Raw genomic sequence first — 18,760 nt, forward strand, 5'->3', positions numbered from 1 at the left:
CATTAGTGGGTTTACACACACACACACACACACACACACACACACACACACAGCAACAAAAGTGGCGTTATCCTTTAAGAATAGTCTTTTCAAAGTTAATGATATTGACTAAAGATAAGTCCATGAAATCAACCTTTCCTAAATTCTATTTTCAGAAAATCATTTTACCAAATACAATAATATTGCCTAGTTTTGCTATGTCTTTCAATTTAATTCCCCTTATTACCAGGAGAATCCATTTACATCTGCAAAAAAAAAAGTCATACCTCCAACATTACAGCCACATCGGATAAAAGTGTCAAATTTTACTTGAAATAACATTTAATAGGAGCACTCCCAAGCAGGTGACTCTTCTTACTTGTATCCTGAAATGGAACCAGGAGACATCTAGAGCCAGAGAGTTTGTGTATATAATTTGAGGAACTAACATAAAACACTTGCAAGTACCTGGGTAAATATATAACCAGTTTAAAATGTGGCTCAGCAAACATTATTTGATTGTAGACTGACCCGCGCTATCTCTCCTTCCTCTGCACAGGTTCCAGTGGTAAAGTGGAGAAGAGTGAAAAGGTCTGTAAGGGGCATGCTGACCATTTATGACTTTTTTTTTATCCCCACTTCAACAGCTCTCTACCCAGCAAGTGTGGATGCGGTAGTAGTGCGAGTTAACAGTCCTTGGAACGCACCTCCAGTGAACATAACAGTAAGCGAAGAGCTGTGCTTATTTGATGATTATGAACATTTTAGAAATGTTCAATTTTTTCACCACCCTAAGCAGCGTTAGACACGCCGCCTCCATGGTAGAGTATCCCTTTTTAGAAATGTACTGTCCATACCTATACGAACCACTTAATTATCATTTCTATTTTTTCTTTATTTCTCTTTTCAATATTTTATTATTTGTTGTACTAGCATTATTTTTAAAAAAAAATTAATTAGGAGGACCCTGTGTAAGCTACCGTCCCATCTCCATTCTTAATGCGGACATTAAGATATATGCAAAGATCCTTGCTACCCGTCTGAATGGAGTCCTTCCGGATCTAATCCACTATGACCAGGTGGGTTTCATCCCGGGTCACCAGGCTAGGGATAATACTCGCCGTGCGATTGAACTTGTCCTAATTATTAACCAAAGACGCCTCCCGGCCATGATGCTCTCACTGGATGCCGAGAAGGCGTTTGATCGAATTTCTTGGGACTTTATGACCCTTGCTCTAAAGGCGTACGGCTTCACGGCTGAATTTCTGACCGGGGTATCTGCCCTGTATAACTCTCCCTCAGCTAGGGTCCTGCTTAATGGTTCTCTATCCGACCCTCTTTCCCTCTCCAACGGGACGAGACAGGGCTGCCCCCTTTTGCTCTTAATCTTTGCACTAGTGATAGAACTCTTGTCGGCGATGATCAGACAGTCGGCATCGATCTCAGGCGTGACAGTGGGGCCGTGGGAATTCAAGGTTTCTCTCTTCGCAGATGACATACTTCTTTCCCTGACGAACCCTCAGGAGTCTTTACCCGCCTTATATGAACTTATGGATGAATATGGCCTCCTTTCAGGCTATAAAATTAAATTTGTTAAATCAGAGGTCATGCTCCTCCACACTTCCCCTTCCCTTAGGTTCAGTTTACAGACCAATTTTGCACTACGCAGGCAGTCAAATAAGATCAAATACCTTGGAGTTTATATCACTTCGACCTATGATAGATTATATCGGGAAAACTCCCCCGCTTCCTCCCTTCTGTCTAAAATTAAACAGGACTTGGAAGAGCTATATCATTTCATGGCTGGGGAGGATTATCACTATTAAGATGAACTTGGTCCCTAAACTTCTTTATCTTTTTCAGACTCTTCCGGTGAGGGTTCCCGACTCTGTGTTTAGAGCATTCCTCCTTCCTAAAGTTTATATGGCGTGACAAGCCCCCTAGAATCTCGATAGCAGTGCTCAAAAAGCCCAGGACTCGGGGAGGCAGAAGCTTTTCAGACATTAAATTTTATTATTTGGCATTCCATCTGACCCATCTAAGCAACCTATGCCCCTTACAAGTCCATAGCATGGATGGACCTGGAGACCCACTATGTTGGGGTCCCTTCTAAGGCATCACTCTGGGGCCTGGCTAATGTGGATAGACCACCAGCGGCCTCCTCTCTTCAATCTCTTAAATTCCGTTTGTCCCTTTGGGACTCATGCCGGGTCAAATATATCACCTCTGACTCCTCTTTGGGGCAATCCATACTTCCCTCCTTGCAATTCAACACAGCAATTTAAACATTGGATGAGGGCGGGAATACAGGTGGTTTCGGACCTGGTGGTCAATCAAAATTGGGCTTCTATGTCGGAACTTCATCACAGTTTTGAACCGTTTCATCTGCCTTTTTTTTTTTTTTGAGTACTTCCAGGTCCGAAACTTTGTCCCCCCAGAAGGTTCTCCGGGCCCTCTCACTAAAAGGGATGATCTCCCGGATCTATAATTGGCTTATAGACTATACTTTCGATACCCCAGGCCATCATGAGCGGGAATGGGAGAATGACCTGGGACCTCCTCCAGATGACTCATGCTGGGAGGTGATCAGGGAGGGGATTGCTAAGAGCTCGATCTCTACCCTAATTAAAGAAAACAGCCTACAAAGTGTACTATAGGTGGGACTATATTCCTGATAAGCTGTCTCGAATGTTTCCTACGGCCACTCCGAGCTGCTGGAGGGAATGTGGCCAGAAAGGTACGATGCTACATATATGGTGGACCTGCCCTCGCATAGTTCCTTTTTGGAACATGGTTTTTACACTCAAACTCTGTGTCAGAACAGATAAGCAAGGACCCCTGGTCATTCCTTCTCTCTCGCCCTATACCTAATGAGAGCGCGTCTTCTAACAAGCTTATCTCCCATATCCTGGCAGCTGCTAAATCCCTAATAGCAAAACATTGGAAAGACCCGAGGGCTCCCTCTATGCAGGAGTTACGGTCTTACATAGGGCATGTCGCAAGCATGGAGAGTATAACATGCTACCTTCATGATAAATCATATCATTTCGATAGGGTGTGGGCCCCGTGGTTAGTACTAGAAAGCTGCAGCTGTCTATCCAGTACGGCTCTCCCCCCCCCACCCCGCCCGCAGATGGAATATAGCTCTTGGGTCGTCTCCGGATCCCCTAGGCTGGATACGGCGTGCTGCTGGTGAGTAACGGTTGTATGCTACTTTTCTTTTTGGTGGCTAATGCAATAGTGTAGCCTAGCTTTTTCTAGCAATGTTCCAGGTTGGCTCGTTTACTTATTAGCGATGTTGTTAACAGTACTTGTGCCTTTCTACCTCCCATCCCTCTTTCCCCCTCCCCTCGCCCCCATTCCCCATCGATATAATTGTATAAAATTACAGAGGAGACACTTTGAATACGAATACTTTTATGTCAAATATGTTGATTGTATTTTTCCTGTTGTTTCCTCTTTAAATAAAGATTTAAAAAAAAATAATTTTTTTTTTTAATTAGGATGCATACACAGTGTTCTCCCCAGAACATTTTGCCTCCGGGTGGCATTAAGTAGCAGTCAGGTGGGGGCAATTGTAATACTATGCAATAGTATTGAAACATTTTGGAGGTTATTGCCCATACCTGCCAGGACTGGTCTCACTGGTTTAACACACACACTGCTAGCTGTAGTGCTCACATTGTGCCTGTTCTAATAGGAGAAACAACGGTTTATTCTAATAGAACTCCAAGAGCCAGGTGGCAAGTAAAAACAACCAGGTGGAGCACTCGGAAATAGGTGCTGGGGAGAACATTGATACATATTATTCACAATGATTTGATTTAAGTCTCTGGCTTTCACTTCTCTAGAAATTAATTTGGTACATTAAATTCACATTGATATTTTTTAGAGTTAATTTGTACTGAACTATATAACCCAAAGTAAAGGATTGTAATATTTTACACTCAAGCTAGTATCAATTGTTATTTTGCATACAGTAGTGGTTCCAAAATTTGTTTTTTTATTTAAATTTAAAAAAATAATAATTCAGCAATGTGCAAAAGAATGTGTACACACGTTTCTTGCTATTAAAATGCATGCGCACAGCAATCACTCATGTCCTTTCTTCTGAATATCTCTCCATTACATATAATTAATCTTAAACGATAGCTTTTCACAACGAGGCTGAAGGTAGCTTCTTATTCAGCCAGCTTCTTATTCATTTCCTATTCACTTCTTACCGCGTTTCCCCGATAATTAGACCTACCTCGATAACAAGACCTAACCCTACTTTCCCTGTACGCTCCAAATTAAGCCCAACCCCCGAAATAAGCCCTACCTAAATCCCCATTTTGTCCAGTCCCTGTGCTTCAATCCTATGCCCCCAGCTCCGCCCCCCGCATGAAATGGATACAATAAGCTCAGTCAAAAGGTGGATGAGGGAAAAGCTAAGAAGCGCAGGTCTGGATCAGGTCGGCAACCCTTATATCCAGAGCTGGAAGACATCATTGGTGAAAGGTGTTGCTTGTGCGCAGGGCTGATATTCAAGCATTTGCCCTTCGAAATGGACCCACAAGGATTCAAAGAATCACAACACTGGTTGGACGGTTTCCTTCAGCAATATGAACTGTCTCTAATAAGATCAACAACACTGTTTAAGCTGGAAGATGTTGAAATAATTAAACGTGCACTTGCATTAAGTCCTTTGTTGACGGGATCAACTTTTCTAAATACCACACCTGCAATATGATTGTTATGGATGAAACTGCAGTGTTTATGGGTCAAAGATCTCAAACGACAGTTAATCACAGGGGTGCCACGTCAATCTACATTCCCACCACAGGCTACCTGTGTTTTGGCAATTTGTCTGGATGGAAAGAAAGCCACACCTCTAATAATCAGTAAGGGCAAGAAAGATAAGATTGAACGTGTTTCAGGCATTTACGTTCCTGAAACCGAAAAAGCCTGGTGCACACAGGCAGTTATAAGGTAGCGACTGCATTCAATTGTGCCACTTGTTTTGCGAGGTGACCAAAGAAGTCTGCTAGTCTGGGATTCAGCCAGCACTCAACGTGCTAAAGACATGAAGATCTTCCTTGCAGAGAGAATAGATCAAGTGATGATCCCCGCAGGAATGACTGCCTATCTCCAGACTCTTCATACTGCAATAAACAAGCCATTCAAGGACCATTTGCGCATGGAAGTCAATGACTACATTGAAAATAGAATGGAAAGAAATCAGCGTAGAAACTTTGTGAAGCCCCGTCTGCAAGAGGTCATCCCTTGGGTGAAGAAGTCATGGGATAAAATTACTGACAGATGTGTTGCCAATGCAATACGAGCAGGCTACCTGGACAAGACATGCTCATTTAAGGAGAGCTATATTGCTGGACATGACAGATTGGGTCCACTTCTTCTGCAGGAAATGGAGGTGCAAGAAATCCAGGCCGGAATTCGGGGTATGGACACTTATGATGATATTGTTGAAGAAGATATGACCATTTTTGAAGTTAGGTTTTTTTGTTCACACTTACCTGTTTATTGAAATTGCTGTCAATGTTAAATAAAATAAGACCTACCTGGAAAATAAGCCCTATACATTTTTTTGGCCCTTCAAAAAAAAATAAGACAGTGTCTTATTATCGGGGAAACACGGTTGTCACGCTCCAGCTTCTTATTCAGAAAAGCTTATTTTTAAAGGATTAAATCAATTTTAATCACTGATTTCACATCAAATTAACACTAAAGGGGGTCCCTTATACAATATGCATTAGTATTTTGCCTGACCCAACAAGGTTATGGGCATGAAATCATGGGGCAAAGTGACCATATTTTATCATTTTGAAGAAGTAGCTGCAGTTTTTCAAGGGTTAAATGCCATCGGGTCAGCAATTTGACAGTGGGAATCAACACAGGCATGGTCAGTTACATATAAAACATGTCTTTTGCCTGGCCCAACGCTGTTTTGGGCATGCAATCAGGTGGCAAATTGGGCACATATAGGATTTTTAATAAGTAGCTGCAGTTTTGAAAGGATTGATTTTTTTTTTTTTTTTATTAAAAATTTCAACAAAAATAATTCCCAAATCACTTTTTCCAAAATAAAATAGACTATATACAACATCAAGGTGTAAAATGGACCAATAGGAACAAAACTACACATCATAACACCCAATTCTCCTACAATCCCTCCACAAATGAGAATTATATACATCAAAGAAACATGACATCTTTTAACACAATTCTCTGCATTACACCCTGTTACCAATCTATATTACCACCCACACACCCTTTACAGTCAGGAAATGAAAACAAACTTTAAATGTATGTAAGCCTTATTAAAAAAAAAAACAAAAAAAAAACAATTTCCACAAAATCTGATAGTGAAAGAACAAGATAGATAGTGAAGAATTGAGAGACTGCCAGATATTAGCTACTGACTGACTATCCCTGTGTTGATTCCCGCTGTCATATTGCTGGCCCAATGGCATTGAAACTGCAGCTACTTCTTCAAAATGATAAAATATGGTGACTTTGCCCCCTGATTTCATGCCCCTAACCTTGTTGGGTCAGGCAAAATACTAATGCATTTTGTAGAAGGGACCCCCTTTAGTGTTAATTTGATGTGAAATCAGTGATTCAAATTGATTTAATCCTTTAAAAATAAGCTTTTCGGAATAAGAAGCTAACTTCAGCATCTATAACATGTCTATGTTGTTAAAACCCAATAAAAACTTAATTCATAAAAAAAAGAAGCTAACTTCAGCCTCGTCTTCTCACATGCATATATGAAAAATCCTGAGGACGAGATGCAAATAAACATTGTGTGTATGGAACAACAGAAACACAGTGTTTACAGAGTGAGCTCTAGCACTTACCTTGTGTAGTTCTTAAACAGTTCAATTTCTCTTGTCCCTTCACCAACTCTCTGGTTCCGGTGTGCGGCTCTCATTCCTCCTCCTCTCTGGTTCCGGTATCCCTTCATTACTTCATCGGTTCCATGTCTCCAGCTGCGGAGCTATAAACAAGTCGCATTGTGTTATTAGACGTTGCAAAACCAGAGACCAACTCCGCCTCTCGGCATACACCCCGGGAGCCAGTCCTACCTCTATGCGTTGGACACTTGTCTAGTCAACCTTCCTCTTTCTCGCTGGTTCCGCAGCGGGGCTCTCTTACCACTGGTTAACTTTCTCTTTGGTTCCGGCGATTTTATCAGTGACAGTTTCTCCTCTCGCTGGTTCCGGTGTCTTCTCTCCTGCGTACAGTGGTGTGTGTCTGCTCTCGGTGCTGTCTTCACACTCGGCTCCCGGGTGTCTCCGCTTAGTCATGGCCGCCGCCCTCAGGTCCCGCTCAGACTCCCGCTGCGTCCTGCGTTTCTCTGACCGAGAACTGTGCTGAGCTACGAGGAACCCGCAGCCGCCCAACATGGTAATTCCCGGGGGAGTCAGCTGTAATGTATCTATAATAGAGCGGTGTGAGGCTCTCTGTGTACCAAATACCCGGTACTCACGTGATGAGAACCGTCCAATCAGCCGCGGTAAAGGTGCTGATTACACCCGTGTATGTGAGTGTCGCTCACTCTGTTTATACTGAGGTGTTGTGACAAACCCAAGTGTCTGAAAGAGTTATCTCTGTACTTACTGTCACTTTCTAATGCCGTCAGTCAGTCACAGGCGCCCCCTAGTGGCTTTATGCAGTCTCCTTTTGAATACACTTTAATACCTGCCAACCTGTTAAAATCGTTATCAGCGACACTTTGCTGCTCAGGTGGACATGTGAGCGCTACACTCTTCATGTAATGTTTCTTTATGTGGATTTTTTTTTTTTTGTGGTGTTTTGTACATCGTGTAAACTCCCTCTGCCACCCTTTTCCCCAAAATAAACTAAAAAAAAAATGCAATAGGATAGCATTACATACGTAGAAAAAGAGACCTTTTACTGCCAATATAGAAAAGGGACATCATTGCCAGGCATGAATCTCTAAAGCCTGGAAGTTAGGGACTACAGGCAATGATAGAGTTTTGATGCAGGACGGGTTTTGCACATTTGAAATATGTTTATCTTTGTAACAAAGATTCTTACTAGTTAGCTTGCTAAATTGCTGAAATTTTTAAACTGCACTTGTCGCCTAAAGACAGAATAGGCATCCCTGATGTATATAAAAATACAGCCTATCCCTTCAATAGAAAATGTATAAAAATACAGCCTATCCCTTCACTAGAAAACAGTGCCTCAAGAAGATTGGTTTTAAAGTGCATCAGCAATGTTGCCCCCCAGCATTGAGCTCTAAAAAAAAAAAAAGGTGTGGATAGTGTGGTCTAATGAACAATGTCTTTCTGTTAATCAGAAAATTGAGAACTGGTTAACTTATTACGTACATCTTCCTGAACGTGAGTAAACAACCCCATTGCCCCTTTGCTGCCAGAACAGTTTGGGGGGCATGTATTTCACACAGTGTCTTAATGTACAGCTATTTGGATTCAGGTATAATCAGGGGCGGGCTGGGCAGGGGGTTATTGGTCCCTTGGTCCCCCCCTCCCCGGGGATGCATGTTTTTCTTTCATATTACTTGCGGCCGCATCACAAAACAAGCGATGTGGCTGCGTTAGCGCACAGGCGGCCCCATCACATGACAGGCATTGCGTGTCATGTGATGCGGCCGCCTGTGCGCCAACGGGCTGAACTGTGCCAGCCCACGCCTGGGTATAATGTATGGCAGACAACTGTATTGAAGATGCAATCCCATCTAAAAATGAGGTGTGTTTTTTTAACATAAGATACATGTAGTTGTTTGTTTTTCCTAAGGGTTTAGATTCAAGCTATTTATGGTATGCAGAATGCTAAGTGTTATGTGATTACTATAGCAACCATAGTCACATGACATAAGATGGCCTGAGCAGAGAGTCTTTAGAACATTCATCAAATAGCTTGGCAGCAGAATTGCTCAGACGAAGATCAGATTATGCTCTCCTGGGAACAAGCAGAAACCAAATGTTTCCAGGAAACATCGTTTTTAGGGATTTTTTTGTGCATTAGGAGCAATATAAATGGATGGTTTGCAAAGGGAGAACCTCATCAGTGTTCTCCCTAGTACATATTTTCAAGGTACTCCACTCGGCTGTTTTTACTCGACACCCGGATCTTGGTACTGTAGGGTGGCAAGTAAATAAAACCAAACCATTGTTTCTCTTGTTCTTACTGGAACTATGTGAGCACTACAGCCAGCAGTGTGTGTTAGACCAGTCCAGGGAGGTGTAGGCAATATCCTCTGACATTTTTCAATATTATTGCAAAGTATTACACTGCCCCCACCTGGCTAGCATTAAGAAGATGACCTTTCCCTTTATGTTAGAAAGTTACACAACTTGATTTTAAAAAAGAAACAAAAAAATTATCTGTCTGTAGGTTTATACTTTTAAACTGAATCCACTTTCTTCTTCCTGAAACCATGCCTTGCCTTTAGTGGTATAGAGCATCATTTTACAAAAAAACAAAACCATCTATAGATAGGAACTTCATTTGCAAAGGGTACACATCCTTGAAAGATTTCCTTTTACTTATGTAAAAGAAATAAGAAGGGGATATCATGGAAATACATCCTACACTGCCAACATGCTTTGATAACACTTGGCAGTATGGGTGTAAGCACTAGTTGTTGTTTGCTAGATTTTATTTGGCTGAAGCTCCATTTTAAAAGATCATGGATAATGTCAAGTGTTAAATCCCTGTGTTGTTACTGTTCCTTATATACCAATTCCAGTATGTTTAATGCCACTCCCAGGCTGTTTTCAAAGTGGCTTAATCATTTGTCTTGTCCATTCTTCTGAATTGTGTACCCACATGGTCCATTGGTACAAGTCTACCTCTTTCAAATGGCATTATCTGCACATATGATTGTTGTCAATCATTTCTTGAGTTGTTAATTACATGGGAAGACCTTGCCAGGTACTTAATAAATTAGTCACCTCAGGGTGATGCCAAGTTGGACATACGCCTGTTTGTGCAGCGTCAAGTCCCCAAGCCACACACTTATGTTGGACATATGTACACGTGTGCCTCCTTACACCTGAAGAGGCAGAATGGGGAAGGTAAGGGGGGTCTAATGAGACACAGTACAGTAAGGGCGTGTTTGTGCAAATGCAGCTAAGGCAGACCAGCACAGAGGTCCTTACACGCCCTGTCAGGAGGCGTTTCTTTTACACCTGCTAGCGGGTAGATGCAAACTAAAACTGATGATGGCAGTGACCAGCACTGGCTAGACACTGTTGATTGAAAATTCACCTCTGAAGCTGAAAGGTGCTTTATTAATTAAAAGTACATATATTATAGGATTTTGTGGGCATATTTCAAAAATATATATTTTTGCTTATTTCTTTCTTAGGTGAGAAGGAATGTTATATCTGCTGTGTTCTATGAAGCCAAATAATGAATGTGTTTTTCACTATCAAAATAAATGTTAATACACTTTTCTTGTGCTTATTACATGGTTGTGTGTATACGTGTGTGGGTATATGTATGACTGATGTAAGCCTCAATCATACCTGGTGTGTATGCTACAGGTGCAGAGCTGGATGCATCTTGAGATGCTGACTACTCAGAATATGAGTGCAAGTACGCTTTTCTTTTACAGCTGGCTTTTTTGACTGCAGATTACACCCAAAATGTGTCCAACTTGGCATCAGACCCTCATTAACAAAAAACATACAATGTCTATCCTATGTTCCTGGTTGCTATTTTAAGTTAATAAATCTTCCTATTAGCAGCCATGTGTGTTGCACCCGGCTAACCTCTTTTGACTGTTTATGTTTAACATTAAAAGTAGATGTCATCCTTTTAATAATGTCTCTTGTGGTCATTAGTAGTGTGACATACAATTCTGTAATAGCCTTACTGTAAAATATTTGCCTAGTTTTCAACTTTTATTACCTTACTAAACCACAGCCTCCCAGCTGTGAATGCTTTGCTTGCACCTGGTTACATCCCATGCTGGTCTGTGTGAAAGAACAGAATTTGCTTCCCTGTACAGTGTCACAAACAGCACACACTAAGCCTGTGTGCTTTTCATAATGCGTTTCTTCTAAGTGTTCTCTGTCACACGGCTGCCGGCTCACTTAGTGTATTCTGGGGGCTGTACTCCCCAGGTATATATGTTATATGCAGTGATGTAAAAGGCAGCTCATCTTGTTCACCATGGTGGTCACTTGAAAGTACACTGTGCATGTGCTGAGACAAGTGAGTTTCTCAGTATTCAATTATACTATATGAATTCCATGTATTTTTCCAGCTTGATTAAATTGGGCTAAACAGTGTTTAAAATCAATTATTTAGCCCAAATGGAAAATAAATTACCAAATTGGAGAAGACCATTGCATTGAGTGAAGCAGGCTATCTTGGCAAGTGTGCTTTAAGCACATTAAATATAATTGAAGTTATCCTAGTTTATAAGTGTTACTAAACATTTGAAAGAGCATAAAGTAAATATGGGGCCACCAAGTAATGAAAAGTTGACTACTCCTGCAGGCCATACCCAACATGCATAACATTAGCTATCTAATCTTCGCTTTGTGTCTATAGACCACCTAGACCCAGTACACAGTTTCTATTCCATTATTTACTAGCAACCATGGTGCACATGTTTGTCAGTCCACCTCTTATTGTACTCTGCCTTTTATTAGGAAGGTGGGTCAGGGCACCCCCTTCATCCTCACACACCTCAAACGTAATATTCTCAGGGGACAAGCAATGAACAGGATCCTGCCTCCCATTGCTGCCACCTCCTGGTTTCTGCTGCAGAGATTTGCGCACTTGCTCAATTTCTCCCCTTGATCTCTTTGGCTCTGATTCTGGACCAGCAGGGGTGCCGCATGATATCATCACATTAGGCAGCTTCATGCTGATTCCTGGGGGTTGATGCTCTTTCCTGGGCCTAGGATCACCTAAAAGCCAATGGAAGGTAGTCTGCCTACTTCTTATTTCATATGTCTGCACTTCTGGCTGATCGGATGCTAGGACCTTCTGCTGTTAGTCCAGTACTCAATGCAGTATGAACATGGACTATTCTGCCGCTGTAGCTTATAGGATACTGATGTAGACTTCTGCTACTCTTCTATAATACAGATTGGTACCATCACCCACACCCTTTTTCTCCATTCTTACTTCCTTCCCTGATTTGACTCCCCTGTGTATGTGTGTGTTCACTTTTCAGGACACCACACCCAACTTCAGAATGAAACCTTCCAGCATGGATCACTTTTCTTTTTTTTTTTTTTTGGTACCTGGCATCATTGTAAGTTTAAGCTGCTCTCTGGCCAATATGACCACTTGGTACCACATTAGAACAACCTCAACCTGCACTGGCTGTTGATTTCTCTGACGTTCCGTAATGTAGTCCTTGGAAGTTCCCTGTGGCCTCTCCTAGCTATCTGATTTAGGGTGCTTGATTATTTGACTGCTGGAGTACCCCTTAAGGTTATCTGCTCACCTTACCTAGCCATTGCATAAGAGGTAACATTTTCCTCTTCCATCGGCTCATGTCACTGTTGGATTCTGGTTCTGCGGAGGAAGGTCTCAACCCAGAATGTGGACCAAACTATAACTCTGAGATCCTGTCTGAGGCCGAACACAATGCGGACAAATCCCCAATGTTATGGTGGTGTTTGAGACCCTAAATGTGAAAGACAGGTAGTCTTCTGCCAGCATTGAGAAGGTTATGTTAAAATAGCAATGGCTTATTTTTTACTTTTTTTTATTTTGTTTGTTTTTGTTAACAAGGAGGTAACCAACATCACGGCAGCTAAATGGACATTATTTTCAGCCTTTTTTTACCCTTTTTGATTGTAGTGAAATTTATGGAAACACCAGTTGTCAATCCTTCTATATGTTAGTTGTCTAATAACACTACCATAGTTGTCCCGGATACAGTGGCCTTTAAAGGCACTGTGACCAAGTGCATGGATACATTCTATAAGGATAACTTTTCTCTGCGTTATTGCCCCTCATTTGCCATTGCCTGCATTAGAAACTCATTTGGGCTTTTCAACTTAAGTAAGCCATCTGTAATGCGGTGCCCCTTCTCACCTGAGATCAAATTGTGGAGACCAATCTCTATAGTGTTTTGACCTGGACACCCTCTTTTCTCAGGAGGCAGAATATAATGTATAGCCATTCAAGCAGTTCGAAGGTTCTCTTTGTGGTGGGATGTCTTGGTCTGTTACATTTTGGATCTGAAGTCTCCTGATGTGTTTATGAGGACCTTCAGGTTCAAAATAGAATCTCTTTGCTCTGTTATGACATCCATAGAGCAAGGAGGTATTCCTTTTCTGCATCAAAATAAAGAAAGCCTATTGTCATGTCCTAGTCTGTCCAGTGATTTGTTTTCTTGACCAAACACATCCAATTCATGGCCTTTCAACGACGCACCCATTGTAAAACAACCCTGCAGGGTAACTTGGAGCAAGTTTAATCTGACAATGCCACTCAAGTAGCTTGCATTAACCACCAGGAAGGCAAAAAAAAAAAAGCAGGAAGGAGATGGCTACAAGCATTCTCTGATGGCAGTGACAAGCCTCCCAATGATCTCAGCCATTTACATCCTAGGGGTGGAAAATTTGATTTTGAAGTCTGTTTAATTTGACAAATAGCATCTTCATCCAGATGCATTAAGGCAGCTCAGTACCAGGTGGGAGGCACCAGACATGGACCTCATGGCGTCTCTTAACAACAGCAAAATTCTGCAGTTTGTGATTATGTTGTGACTATGGTTATACCCTGGAACTGTCAAGAGTTTGACAGTGCCAGGAGTGAGACTGTCTCAGCAATTCTCATAGTCCATGTGGCCAATGAACTTCTGGATACTCCTATCTTTACCAGAACTATTAGCCTTGGGGGCAATTGTCCTCCCCAATCTATCACTCATGGCTTTAACAGCATGGCCTTTGACACCATGGTCTTAAATGTTGCTTGTCTGATGCTGTGATTAAATATATGCTCAGAGTGAGGAAATAGTTGGCCATATAATTGTGCCACAAGGTTTGGAGTTCTTCTCTTGGTGCAAACAGGAATCCAACACACCTAGGGCTTTTTCCTTTTTGCGCCTTTTGGAGGTCCTTCAGGTTTGAGCCTTAGTTCCATGAAGGTTCAGTGCTGGCAATACTTTTCCAGCATTTTCTCACTTCTCTGCATCATGTTGTCATCCCATTGATTGATACTTCTGTCTCTAATTATCCCCTTAACTGATAATCCTAGAGGTTCACATACTTTTTCTGACAAATTTAATATTGGATCATTTTCATCATTAAATGAATGAATAAGTATATCCTTTATGTGTTTGATTTATTGGGTTCTCCATCTTTTTATGACTTTGAAGGCGAAGAACTGAACACATTTATGGTCATATTTATATAGAAATTCTTAAAGGTTCACAAACTTTCTAGCATCCACTATTCTGCAACGTCCAAAATTTGTTCTGAAGAATGCAAAGTTCAGTGGGTTGTATATTGACTATACAAGTATCAGGAGTGGAACCATAGACATCCTTCAAATACAATGGGGGGGGGGGGGGGGAGTTAATGTAGGAATTGAAGTGTCCCATTAAATAATGATTGACTAATTAAAATATGGGGATAAAGTAATTATAACACTTTAATTTAATTGCTAGGCGGAAGGTGATGAAGAGTGTTATCCTGACATCCTGAAGGCTGAGGAAAATAGAAGATCTGGAGAAACAAATCTTCAGGTTATTTGCCTTTGTTTTCACCTCTCCCAATGCATTAACAATTTTGTGTATTTCAGAATTAGTATTACTTGTTTGCAAATGCCAAGGTGCATGAAATACTTTCACAGGTCAGAGAAGGAAACATTAAGCATAATTCCACTCAAAACTGAATTTTCAATCCTTAGTAAACCTATCCCACAAGATTTCTTACCTGGAGCCTAGAGTTCACCTGATCCAGCTTGTCTCCTGATGTCTTGCATGAGCCTGCCACTGCCTAACTTGCTTCTACAGGCTCCCATTAGCAGTGTATTGTTTTTGGACAATACTAACTGTCTGAAAAAAGATTGGGTTAGCAGAAACAAGGAGCATGTGGCAGACATTGCCGTATTATCCCTGCTCCTGTTGACCAGGACTTTTTTCAACCAGGCATCATGTTGTCGACAACAACAACGGCAAAATACCTAGATTAAGTAGAAAGTAAGCTTTTGTGACTGGGCTTTAGTATATTCTACTATATCCCAAATAATTTTCAGTTTTGCCTGGACTTATTATTTACAAAACTAAACGTAGTAGGGCCATGTCGACTGATGACAAAATAAATTCTACTTACTATAGTTTTGTGGCTCCAGGAGCTACATGCACACAACAGAATAATATATAAATACCTATTATTTTATTTTATTCTTTCACCTGCATGCCCATCAGGAAGAGCTACAGATGTTCCGAGCTCGTTGGATGTCTGAACTTGCTCCAGGAGTGAGTTCTTCAGGGACAGAGCTTCGCAAAGCAGCAGTGAGAGGGTCTTTTGGGAAGGCCTCAGATACCAAAGCAAAGCAAGAATTGGCTAAGGAAGAGAAGGTAATTGTAATATTTTATTGGTACATAGCTTATCATGGTACAGGGATTTGTTTAATTGCTTTTTTCTTTCTTTTTCTTTTTCAATTCAGTGGGTGTGCATTGCTATACTATATCATCCTGCTTGTCTTGACTTTATTTTGGTATTTTCTTTTTTTTTCAATAATGGTTTGTATTAAAGCTTTTAATTACAGGGTACACACATAAAAGAAAAAGTACACATTTTAAAGAACAAAGGGTAGGAGGGGAGGGGAGGGGAGGCAGTACAAATCGATACATGTCAATAGCATAAGAAAAAAAAAATGTACAAATCCCAACATCGTAATAAATTACCAATTGTTGAATATATAGCCTGGGTAACCACTTCCAGATATTACTGTGACATATTGTGAGGGGGCCTCGAAGCGGTTGATTAAACTGACGTTTTGGAGACAAATCGGTTCCAATCAAACCATATGATGTGGGGAGATGAGGCAGAAGAGGTGTAGGGTATTCCCATGGTTTCCATGTCACAGCTTAGCTGGACCTTAGAGATTATTTTAGATATGGAGGGTAACGTAGTTGATTTCCATGCTTGTGCTATCACTGCACGAGTAGCTTTAAAAATGTGGCCTATGACATATCGATTCCCCCAATAAAACTTGTGGAGGAAAAAAGTGTAGAAGTGCTACTTCTGGAGTATTAGGGATCAGAGTTCGGGTGACCTTAGCTACCAAGATATATACCTCTGCCCAGAGAGCACGTGCCACGGGACAACTCCAGAAGACGTGGAATATGTCCCCTATTTCCCCACATTCACGCCAACAGGCCCTAGTCTGGGGGGCAATCTATCAGGGGTCATATAAAGTCTGTGGAGCAGCTTATAGAGCATCTCCGTGTGGTTCAAACACCTCGACATTCGATGGGCAGTCTGATAAATTCTATTCCATTGATCCGGTTCAAATTCCCGCCAAGATCTCTCTCCCAGGCTAATTGTGAGGGGGCTTTCACCGCCTGTTGCCTTATGTTGAGGTGAGTGTACCAAAAGGAGACAGCTGCTTTGTTAGTTCCAGTTGAGAGTCTGGAAAACAAGAGGGCTGGAGGGTGTTGTAAGGGGGTGTCTTGTGTGCAGACTGCATGTAACCAATGCCTCACTTGGAGATATTTATAGAAATCTTGATTAGGGATTTGGAATTTTTCCCTCAAATCAGAGAAAGATAATATGGATGTGTCAGAGTGAAGCTTTTTGACAGTAGTAATGCCCCTTGAGCACCACAAGGATAGATTTAAATTAGGTATGAGTTTAGCTAAAGCAAGGATAGAGAGATTAGAGGTAGGAAGGGAGACGGAATTAGATGCCTTTAGAAATTTGTCCCAAATTATAAGCGCATCGCTCGTAAGACGTGGTAGGGTGGCCTGAGTGGGTCTCCAGGACTTGGGGATCCAAAGGAGATCAGCCAATGGGAATGCATGATTAAGGCCTCTCTTCAGGTCAACCCAGGGTTTGTGGGAACCTGGAAGAGACCAATCTCGGAGCTGAGCTAAGATGGCTGCTTCCTGGTATTTTACCAGATCCGGTAAGGCAAGACCCCCCTGTCTTTTTTGGACGGGACATGGTAGTATGGTTAAGTTTAGGTGGTTTACCCTTCCACACATAGAAGGTAAGTAGACCACGTAGTTTATCCATGTAGCTTTTGGGCAGCTTAAAAGGCAAAGTCCTAAATAGATACATCATTTTGGGTAGGAGGGACATTTTAAACGTGGCTATCCTGCCCAGCCAGGAGATCTCATGATATTGCCACGATTTTACTAAAGCGTTTAGTTGTACCAGCAGTGGAGTGTAATTAGCCTCAACCAGGGAGTCTAGGAGGGGAGTGATCATAATCCCTAGATAGGGCATAGAGAGGGACCTCCAGGAATATGGATAGGCCGCCTTCAGTCGTACCAGGAGAGAATCTTCTATATTGATAGGGAGGGCGTCTGTTTTGGACGTGTTCAGTTTGTAAAAGGAGACTCTTCCGAATTTCTGTAGCAAATCATGTAAGGGTGGCAGAGAGGTCTCCGGACTAGTCACATATAGCAAAATGTCATCTGCAAATAGACATAGTTTATGGGTGGTTGCGGCTAAAGTGATGCCTGGGAGTTGAGGGTGTTGTCTAATTTGCTCAGCCAGGGGTTCAATAGCTAAAAGGAAAATGAGAGGCGAAAGGGGGCAGCCCTGCCTAGTACCGTTAGAGAGTGTGAATTTATCTGATGTAAAACCATTGCTATAGACCGCTGCAGAGGGGCCCCTATACAAAGCTAATATAGATTGAAATATTTCACCGCAAAAACCAAATCGAGCAAGGACCTTCCCCATATAGCCCCAATGGAGCCTATCAAAGGCCTTTTCCACGTCTAATGACATAACTAACAATTCATGGTGATATTTATTGGCCTGTTCTATAATATTGATAGTTCTACGGGTATTGTCTGATGCTTGTCGACCGAGGACAAAGCCTACTTGATCTGGATGGATCAAGGTCGGAATGAGGGGGCTAAGCCTATTAGCGATTAGTTTAGCATAGATTTTTATATCTGTATTAAAAAGGGCGATTGGTCTATAGTTCTGGCATTGGGTTGGGTCCTTGCCCGGCTTGGGAATCGTGACAATGCGTGACTCTAGCATCTCTGGCGGAAAATTCCCTTGGCGAGTGCCTGCGTTATATAACTGTTCTAAGAGTGGAGTGAGTTCAGTCTGAAATGTAGCATAAAAATTGTTGATGAATCCATCTGGTCCCGGAGCTTTATCTTTAGGAAGGGATTTTATAATATGCACAATCTCGGACTGTGTCCAAGGTGCATTCAAAGTGGTTAACGAATCAGTGTCCAGAGATGGTAGTTTTAACTCACTTAAAAACTCTTCAATCAAAATCGAAGTCTGTTGGGGAGAGGAATCGCAGTCACAGAGATTATACAATTTAGAATAGTAGGCCGCAAATTTATTAGCTATATACCTCGGATTAGATGTTCTAATACCCGATTCGTCAGTTAAATATTTAATGCGGTTTTGAGCCCTCTGACCTCGCAGTTTTCTAGCAAGCAGTCTCCCTGCTCTATTTCCTGATACATAATATTTCTGGCGTAATCTACTTAAGGCCTGCTGGGTGCGGAGGAGTAATAATTTTTGTAATTGATTCCTGGTTTGAGATAGACGGGCCTTAAGATCTTCTGAGGGATGGGTTTTATTTTGAGACTCAAGAGAGGACAACT

At 41.7% G+C, this 18,760-nt stretch overlaps 2 protein-coding genes across 7 annotated transcripts in view; one reads left to right on the forward strand and one right to left on the reverse strand.

Annotated features, from left to right (window-relative positions):
• Positions 1–7,181, reverse strand: part of CILK1 (ciliogenesis associated kinase 1) — a 49,134-nt gene extending 41,953 nt beyond the window's left edge. For 2 of the 5 annotated variants that reach the window (XR_012689651.1, XM_075202500.1), the window contains exon 1: positions 6,840–6,993. The gene's annotated coding sequence lies outside the window, so the exon portion shown is untranslated. Of the gene's footprint in view, positions 1–6,839; positions 6,995–7,067 lie in introns of those variants that run through there. The other 3 variants (XM_075202498.1, XM_075202499.1, XM_075202501.1) reach the window with 3 other exon arrangements.
• A 26-nt stretch (positions 7,182–7,207) lies between these two features.
• Positions 7,208–18,760, forward strand: part of FBXO9 (F-box protein 9) — a 46,414-nt gene continuing 34,861 nt past the window's right edge. Inside the window, exons 1-3 of one of the 2 annotated variants that reach the window (XM_075202502.1) lie at positions 7,208–7,389; positions 14,618–14,695; positions 15,380–15,532. In XM_075202502.1, the coding sequence (XP_075058603.1) occupies positions 7,387–7,389; positions 14,618–14,695; positions 15,380–15,532 (234 nt within the window). In that variant the 5' untranslated portion in view covers positions 7,208–7,386. The remainder of the gene's footprint in view (positions 7,390–14,617; positions 14,696–15,379; positions 15,533–18,760) is intronic. The other variant, XM_075202503.1, reaches the window with a different exon arrangement.

This window comes from Mixophyes fleayi, chromosome 3 (assembly GCF_038048845.1).
Source record: "Mixophyes fleayi isolate aMixFle1 chromosome 3, aMixFle1.hap1, whole genome shotgun sequence".
In the NCBI taxonomy this organism is placed as follows: Eukaryota; Metazoa; Chordata; class Amphibia; order Anura; family Limnodynastidae; genus Mixophyes; species Mixophyes fleayi.